A 9,711-nucleotide genomic window follows, 5' to 3' on the forward strand; every position below is an offset into this window, starting at 1 on the left:
CCCTTCTGTTTTATTTTTTATTGAATTCAACTGTTTGTTTAGAAAATAACCTAATAAATTTCTTAAATACGTATTAAAAAAATATAAACACCATATAAAATCCAAATTTAGCAAGTTTATTCTTACATTATGCATAAAAATGCAAGTTTATTCTTACATTATGCATTTAACTCTTCTAAAACTACGACATAAACAAGGATTTATAAACAAATTTACAAACTACCATAACTTATACATCCTCTGATGTCAAACAGTGTTTGTAACTTTGTATCAAGTACAATTTTTTTTTCAAAACTTTAAAAAAAAAATAAAAATTGAATCAAAATCTTTACTTCTTTCTCAAATAAACCCGAGAGATCAAGGCTCCAAGACATTCCAATGAGCTCAAAAAGCATTGACATGGGTAGGTAATTCTTGATTTTCTACAGCCTGCAGCAAGAAAATTCAAGAACTTGATGAAAAGTTTCAACTTTTTTCAAAAATAAAAAAAAGTAGCATTTGATTTCTTACATTCTCTTGTATTGACAAAACTTCATCTTCATTAGGTTTTGCAAGAGTGTAATCTTGTTTAAACCATTCATCTACTTTAATATCTGCCATTGTTATCCTTTTCGGGTTTGGATCAAGAATTCTCTTTATAAGACTCTGTGCTCCTGGAGTCATCCATTTATGCATTCGCACATCCCCTTTGCAAATCTAGAAAAACCCCAAATCATTACAACATTAAAGAATCAATAAAGATTACAACTATATGCATTTTTACCTTCTGATAAATCAAAGCTAGGTTTCTATCATCAAAAGGTAGATACACTGTAAGCATTGCATACAAGATGAGTCAGATGACACCACAAGACCAAGTATCAGATGCCCCTCCATCATACCCTCTGTTAGATAACACTGTTAGATAACACCTCAGGAGCTATAGCCTTGGCATCTGTTAGATAAATCACAGCTAGGTTTCTATCATCACGTGTAGATTTCAATAAAACGATCTAACAACCCTAAAAACCATTTGTCTTCAAACGATTTCAAGAATAGAGTTAACATAAATTGATTTTTGGAAAATTAGAGAAAAACAAACCTAGTGCGTGATGGAGGTTCAGTGGCGGTCGTCGGCGCTGTCGAGGGAGGATACCAGCACTGAAGAAGGTGGTGTTGTTGGAGATTGGCTTCGGAGGTCTGACCTTGGTGGTAGGAGTCGATATCAGAAGTTGTGAGAAACTCGTGTGTATGAGATCGACGATGGGGGCGGCGATGCTGTGCGACATCGACGATGGGAGGAGGTGAGGGGAGATTATCGGCGCTAGAGATGGTCGGATTTGGGAGGAGATCGGAGGGATGATTAAGGCGGGTGTGTGTTTGATGGACGGGCGTACGAGGGCAAACGAGGGAACACCGCATTTCTTTTCTTTTTTTCAGATATGAGCTGAAGTCTGAAAGTTTAAGAGGCTGTCAAAATATTAAGAGGCTTTTATTCATACCCAACCAAACACTCTTAATCTGAATAATTAAGAAGTTGCCTCTTAATTTTTCAATTAAGAGGCTACCAAACAGCCCCTTAGTATTATAAATTAATATTATATATAATTTTCTTTTGGATATAAAATAGTAGAAAAGGTAATAAAATGAATCTTACCCGCCAAGTCTTCGCTAAATTATCAATTGACTAATGACTTCTTACGTCTGATTTTTTTTAACGAAATAGATAGCAAAAAAGGCTTAAACATTTAGCAAGTAGCTAAAGAGCACAATACAAAGTATTACAAAGAGATTACATAATAATATGAGTAAAAGGAGAAATACTTCAATCAACCCAACTACCAGTCTACCACAAACACTTCTTACGAGCACTAGCTGTTTTTTTAATTAAAAAGAACAAGCCATTATTCATAATTTTTTCGAAAAATCATTGGTAAAATAAGATTTTCTTAACATCAAGATATTGTTTATGTTAATAGAAGTGATTCATTTATAATAGTTGTTTTTACAAATAATAATTTATGTTTTATAGAGTTGTAAAATATAATAAATTGATATGTGATAAATTAATATGTTATGTATGAATCAACTCTCCAACTAATATCATAAAAATTAGCAATATTACGGTGTTACACATAGTTAGCAACTGCCTACCCAATTTTGGATTGTTGGAGGGAACATCTCTTCCAATTAACTAAGGAAATACAGAAATAACCAACTGGAAAATGTTCCAATAAAGAAATTTAATCATGCATAAAAATTTTCAAGAACTTGCTAACCAAGAGTTACATAGGTGATATGTCAACAAATTTTGATAAAATTAAAGAATAAATGTTTATATTGAAAGTAGTTCGATTTTATTATGAAAATGCAATATATTTAATTTAGATGTTAACTTTTTTGTTGAGTAATGTAATTGATATAGATTAAATAATTTAATTTGGTCCAATAATTCGTCATATCTATTTTTCAAAAGAACTCTATACATATATTTTTAAAATATATTTTAAATCATGTGTCGCATTATTTTTTACTATAAAAAAGTCTATACATATGACACGTACGAGTACAAAACATAGTTATCTTAATTAATAAGCTTGCTTAAAACTTGAATAACTTTGCCCATTCAAATGAGTCATTATATATTATAAGGTGGCATGGTACACGTGTTTTCTTAAAGACTATAACATAAAATGAAAATGAGTGATAAAAATAAAGAAAATGATCATAAACTATATTGCGAGAAATTACCTTAGACTGCTAAGAACATCATTTCCGAAAAAGTTTTTTTAGTTTTAAAAAAAATATGAATTGTCTTTTCATTTTGACTATGAAAATCATAGACCATACTAAGAAAATCATAATCCAACTATGAAAATCAATACGTTTTAGCGGATATTACTTTATAAAATATTGTTTTGTAAATATATATATATATATATATATATATATATATATATATATATATATATATATATATATATATATATATATATATATATATATATCAAAAGAAAAAATTTCAATATGTTTTTTCTTCTGATATTTTTATCAATTTATCCATTTTACCCGTTCTGTTCTTGTTGAGATAACATAAATTCAAAAGATTCAGATTAGTATTTTATTGTTGTTTGTATTGGTGGTGCATGACACTCAGAAAATGAGAATTGATATACGTTAGACCATCTGATAGAAACTTTGGTGTTGAAATTCTTTTCGATATAAATTTTCTAGATTTATACAAATTGGTCAAAGAGAGGACATGTTTGGATGACAAAACAGTGTGTCTTTCCGACACCCTACATTGAAGTATCTTATCCAAATAGTTAATAGGGGTGATATGAAGCATTTAAAAAAGTTTATTCAGATGGGTTCAACTCTTATACATTTGTATGTTGTGGATAATGATCTAGTAGAAGACTCACATAATGCTCAATACAATGTTGCAAATTGATATGTTGCTTGTCGTAATCGATCTAGCGAAAAAAGAGGGTCTGGTAGTAGAAAAGGGAAAAGCTCTACTGAGAATAGATCCAACGGAAGAGATAGCAACAATCAAGTATGTATGCATATCTCTCTAAATGATCCTCGTAATGTTGGTAGATATATTGTATATGGAGCACTGATACACCAACAGTCCAATCCACAAGTTATTTATGAAAACTAGTATACGTATTGACAAATTTAGTATGCAAATTCTGAATATTATGTGTCATATCAAATGTCGGTAACACCGTATCAAACACTGGCACGACCATATCAAACGTCGTTACCACTATATCAAACGCCAGTAGCACCATTTCAAACACCGATGGTACAATATTAAACGACGGTTGCAGAATATCAAAGGTCGGTTGTTCCACGTCAAATGCCTATAGAACGGAAAATTTGTTATGGCAAACCGTTAAATTGTCAGAACTTTAGTTATGTTGATAAAGTTACATGTAACGACGGTGGTAATGATGGTACCAGTCATAACAAAGGTGGCTATGATCATTTCACAAAAAGTGGTAAGCCAAAAGAAGAAATCGTTTTGAGGAAATCCGACACAGAAGAATATGATGTTGAAATTGAATAACTGAATGTCGTAAACAATCATGAATATACAGTTGGTCCATCGCACAACTAAAACTCGAATGATGTAATAAATGTGCTACAAATTTACAACAACAAAGTATCTCTAGTTGGCACTAGGAGTAAGAACTATAGAGGAGGGTTTCAGTACAAAATTGCTAGATTTACCAAAAAAAAAATATTGCACGTGAAGTGTGTTGATAAAAATTATAAATTTTATGTTACATCTTTTAAAATAAATGAATGTAACATGTTCCAGATTCACATACTAGTGGACCAACACACATGTTATTCAACAACACAATTAAACCCAATCCATCACCAAGCAAGAAAAAAGTGTTGGATATATTGTTGTCAATGTGTTGGGTAATGATCAAGGTAGAGTCTACCGCAGACTCCACATCGAAAAAGATTTAACATTGAGGTTCAAAATTCATGTTATCTGCAAACAAGCATGGCATGCCAAAACAGTTACACATTAATCTTCTGGGGGGAACTCAAGTGGGGTCATTTCCCAAGATATACATATAGTGCTACAACCTAGAGAAGCGTGATTTTGGTTCAATTACACATTAAAACGGATGTTGATGACCGCTTTGAGTTCTTGTTTTCTACATTGGTTTCATGGTAGTAATTATCATCTGTGTATGAAGTTATTTTCATTAACTTCAACATTTATATAGTCATCATCCATTTATTAACTTGTTTTGATTGTATTGTAGCTAAGGGCATTTCACAACATCTGTTGGCATGCACTCATGATTGGCGGGGCCCACTTTAAGGGTAAGTTCAAGGGAATCGTGTTGGTGGCAGTGCTGATGAAAAAAACTGTGACATCCTTACTTTTACAATATGGACAATCTGATGATAAAGTCACTCAAGAGTCTAAAACACGCCTGAAGCGTGGAAGGCCATTTGGTTCTAAGGATAAGGACCCACGAAAAAGAAGAGGAGTAGAAAATGAATTAGATCATGAGGAAAGTGTTCCTGGAGAAACACAAAATATCAAAATTCCCCCACGAAAGGAAGATGTTATACTAAATTATGGTCAAACAAATAGAATGTGTGACCAAGATGAAACTGATAATATACGTGCAACATTTTCTTATTCAGTTGCATGTGATATTAATCTATCATTGAATGTCAAAGAAGAAATGATTGGGCTAAATGGAAAGAGGCTATGCAAGTTGAATTAAATTCTCTTAACAAGAGAAACGTTTTTTGGGCCATTATCCTCACACCTAGAGTTGTAAAACCATTAGGGTATAGATGGACCTTCGTACAAAAAAGAAATAAGGAAGAAGAAATTGTAAGATACAAGGCTAGGATTGTGGCTGAAGGTTTCTCTCAAAAACCTAGAATTGATTATGAGGAAACTTATTCACCGGTAATGGAGCAACCTGTAACATCCTTAAAAATACGGTCCAAAAATTTCATTTTTAAATCATTAGTGAAAGCCATAATTATCAACCATTTCATTCATAAACAAAACTGTTATATCAAATCAGAGTATAATCTCAAAACATATTCTTTTTATCAGAGTAAAACATCCCAGGCTAAACAAACAATGGTGTGTGCCATGCGATCACCCCGAGCTCTTCCCTCCGCTACCGGAAATACCTGAAACCAAAACAAAAACCGTAAGCATGAAGCTTAGTGAGTTCCCCAACCTACCACATACCACACACATAACCACATACTGGGCCCCCGCCCGCTGCATCGAGACTTGCCCGGCATCGGACTAGCTCCGGCATCGGGCCCCGCCCGGCATCAGGCCCTGCCTGGCATTGAGCCCCGCTCGGTATACAGATATGTCTCTCTTAGGCCCCGCCCGCTAAACACATACAATCATATACATAGCACATAACACATAAACTAAACATACTCTACTGAAGTCATGCTCTAAGGCCTCGCCTATCTTGGGCCTCGCCCCTGTCCTGCTGCTGATGAGACATGAAACCCCATCCACGCTCCTGTTAATAGTGAGATACGGGTCCCCGCCCACACTCACCTCTTTACTAAATCGAGCCTCGCTCCTTCTCTGCTACTAATTAGATATGGAACCCCGTCCATACTCTGCTAGTGGTAAGATACGGGACCTCGCCCACACTCACCTCCCTACCAGGCGAATACGAGTATCACACAGACAACCAGTATAAACTATCATACAAACATTCCTCGGGCACCCGCCCGGCATCGGACCTTGATCCGGAATCACATACTAGCATACAGTGCCTAGGGCTAACCCCCGGGTCTTCCTACTCATAAACTACATGGGCCGACATTGTGGCCGTAGACCCATTCACACAGTGAGGAGACTCACCTCACACTGCTGAAGACTAGCTGAAACTTCTGGCTGCTAACCGACAGCTCCTAAACTGTTGATCCTTCAGCTCCCCGAACTATCAATACCCAAAATAACACTTAGACTACAATACCCTCAAAAGTCAAACCAGGTCAAACTTGGTCAAAGTCAACATCCAGTTGACTTGACTCGCCGAGTTGGTCCACCAACTCGTCGAGTCCCTATATTTTCAAAATGATACAACCCCCGACTCTAATCGTCGAGTCTAGCAAGAACTCGACGAGTTCACCTTCAACCATAAAATCGGGACTATCTTCAACCGACTCGCCGAGTTCATCCTTGAACTCGTCGAAATCATCTTCATCATATGAATGTGTCCAGTCTATGACTCGCCGAGTTCTATGAACAACTCGTCGAGTCCGTCTTCATGGGTTGGGAGATTGCCTTGGACTCGTCGAGTTCATCCTTGAACTCGCCGAGTACGATGATCTTCAAGTCCATAATGAATCCAAATGGCTGAGTCCCCTACCAACTCAACACACACCTGCTAACAAAGGGTTTTGGGCAAGAAAGCGGCTTGACTCACCGAGTCCCAAGTGCAACTCGTCGAGTCCTCCTAAGTCCAAATTTATTCAGACGTTTTCAGTCGGGCATAAAGCATCCAGGACCCAGATCTAACCTTCTAGGGTCGAAATAATACGTAAAGCCTCTACCTTTACATCCTTGTATGGCCCTTTTTGCTCAAAAGGCCATAAAAAACTCTTAAACCTTGCATGGGGAGTTCTAATGGCATAAAGCTTGCACCTTTATGCCCTAACCACTCTTAGGGACCCCAGATCTGAAAGGATCTTTGCTTGGGACATCCTTGTCCCATAGATCAAACTCCATGGACCAAAACTCTCATAAGGTGGACATAAATAGATCTAAGAAGCTATAAGTCAAGATGAAGACTTGATTACCAGAAAATGATGGAAATGAGATGGCGTTTCTGGATCTACAAGTTCCTCCATGAACCTTCAATCTCCTTCTTCTTCTTCTAGCCTTCAAGGACACCAAAATACTCAAGAATGGCTCACACACTCACCAAATGGGGTCTGGGAATGGAACCAAGAGGAGGAGAATAAGATGCTTAAATAAGGTACCAAGTCCCGAATTTAGGGTTTCCCAAACCCTGACCAACTCGCCGAGTCGGTCCTCCGACTCGTCGAGTCGGCCACTTAATCCGTGATACGGAACTCGCTCCGACTCGTCGAGTTCTTCCTTGGACTCGACGAGTTGACTCGTTGACTTAGGGTTTTTCCTTCCTTTCTTGGTCTCCTGGATTCTGGGTGTTACACAACCACTTTTAGATATTTAATCAGCTTAGAAATCTCTAAAAATTTAGAGATGCGTCTTATGGATGTTGTTACAGCTTACTTGTGAGGATCAGTTGATAGTGATATCTTTATGAAAATCCTTGAAGGATTTAAAATGCCTAAAGCATTAAGTGCAAAACCCAAAGAATTGTATTTTATAAAATTACAAAGATCTTTTTATGCGACGTTGATGCAATCTGGACATATATGGTATAATCATTTAAGCGGTTATTTTAAAAGTAAAGGTTATACAAATAACACTATTGGTCGATGAATAATTATTAAGAAAACAACATCTAGGTATGTGATCATTGCAATCTATGTTGATGATCAAAACATAATTGGAACGAATAAAGAAATCCTCAAAGTGATTAACTTTTAAAGAAAGAATTTCAAATGAAAGATCTTGGAAAAACCAAATATTGTCTTGGTTTGCAGATTGAGCATATGCCTAATGGAATACTTATGCATCAATCAAATTATACATAAAGAGTCTTGAAACGTTTCAATATGGCCAATGCCAATTGTTTAAGCACCCCAATGGTTGTTAGATCAATAAATATTGACAAATATCTATTTCGTCCCCGCGAAGAAAATGAAGAAGTTCTTGGTACAAAAGTACCATATCTAAATGCAATTGGGGCTCTTATGTATCTTACCAATTGTACTAGACTCGACATTTCTTTCATTGTAAACTTGATAGCATGGTTCGGTTCATTCCTTAAAGGAAAAGACATTAAAATAGGATCAAACATATTTTTCGATACCTTCGAGGAACTATTGATTGGTTATACAGATGCAGGCTATTTATCTGACCCTCATAAAGCTAGGTCTCAAAGTGGATACGTATTCATGAATGGAGGTACCGTAATTTCTTGGTGTTCTCAAAAGCAAACACTTGTTGCAAAATCCTCAAGTCATGCTGAAGTAATTGCACTAAATGAAGCTAGTAGAGAATACATATGGTTAAAATCGATGAGACAACTCATTTTGTCTTCATATGGACTGGATAAAGATAAAGGTCCAACTTTAATTTATGAAGATAACTCGGCATGCATCACTCAAATGAAAAAATGATATATCAAGAGCAACAGGTTAAAACATATACCTTCAAAGTTCTTTGAGTACATTCAAGAGCTTATAAAAAGATCAAAAGGTTGATATAGAATATGTTAAATCCAACAACAATGCAACAAACCTCTTCACGAAAGCACTCTCTACTAGAATCTTCAAAAAACATGTGCATGGCATCGGAACGCTACATGTGTATAGCATATAATGTAACAGATGTCTAAATTTGTTGCATTCAACTATAGGATGCACCCTTTTCACCTTCGCTAAAGTTTTTTCAACTGGGTTTTCTTTAGCAAGGGTTTCAACGAGGTGTCACTTCAAGGTTGAACTCTGATTAGAAAAATTATCATCCAAAGGGGACTGTTATAAATTCCATCAAATTATTGAGTTAGACAATGCATGTGGATGAATAATTTTCAACCCTTGAATAATTTTTTTTACCTATTAATTTACTATTTTGATGATATTATGTAGTATAAATACTCATCAAATGTAAAGAGAAAATCACACCATCTTGAATACAATATTCTAAGTGGAAAAAAAATTTCTCTCAAATCCTCTTCTTTTATTTTATAATATTTTAGTTTTGTTTTGTTAGTTTTAGTTTTAATTACGTCAAATTTATTATATATATATATATATATATATATATATATATATATATATATATATATATATATATATATAGTGTGTGCCCACTCAAAGTAACGATGATAAGTAACTCGTTTAACTAATTGTTTTCTTATGCGAAATAGCTATTAACATTACACTTTTTTTTATCGTTACTATTAAATATAATCAAATAAATTCAATAACAAACAATCTGTAAAATAGAGATTTTAGTTAGAGATTCCAACATAATCACTTTTCAAACAATTAATTGGTAGAATAATTATCATGTTCATATCGATTGAACCATGTTAA

The 9,711-nt window shown here is 35.0% G+C and overlaps 1 protein-coding gene across 1 annotated transcript; it reads right to left on the reverse strand.

Annotated features, from left to right (window-relative positions):
- Positions 1 to 348: 348 nt before the first annotated feature.
- LOC145156631 (CBL-interacting protein kinase 1-like) lies at positions 349 to 892 on the reverse strand. The gene is made up of 3 exons (XM_079075925.1): positions 764 to 892; positions 511 to 696; positions 349 to 429 (listed from the first exon to the last, which is right to left on the reverse strand). The coding sequence occupies exons 1-3, from the start codon at positions 818 to 820 to the stop codon at positions 385 to 387; spliced, it is 288 nt and encodes a 95-aa protein (XP_078932051.1). The 5' UTR covers positions 821 to 892; the 3' UTR covers positions 349 to 384.
- Between the last annotated feature and the right edge of the window lie 8,819 nt (positions 893 to 9,711).

The sequence above is a fragment of the Lactuca virosa genome, chromosome 2 (assembly GCF_052849685.1).
Source record: "Lactuca virosa cultivar CGN04683 chromosome 2, Lactuca_virosa_CGN04683_v6, whole genome shotgun sequence".
NCBI lineage: Eukaryota > Viridiplantae > Streptophyta > Magnoliopsida > Asterales > Asteraceae > Lactuca > Lactuca virosa.

Excerpts from the sequence above, each read along its gene's own strand:
- LOC145156631 (XM_079075925.1), bottom strand. The coding sequence starts at position 820 with ATGCTTACAGTGTATCTACCTTTTGATGATAGAAACCTAGCTTTGATT. Across the intron at positions 697-763 it reads TAGCTTTGATTTATCAGAAG|ATTTGCAAAGGGGATGTGCG; the intron begins GTAAAAATGCAT and ends GGGTTTTTCTAG. Across the intron at positions 430-510 it reads TTTTGTCAATACAAGAGAAT|GCTGTAGAAAATCAAGAATT; the intron begins GTAAGAAATCAA and ends TTCTTGCTGCAG.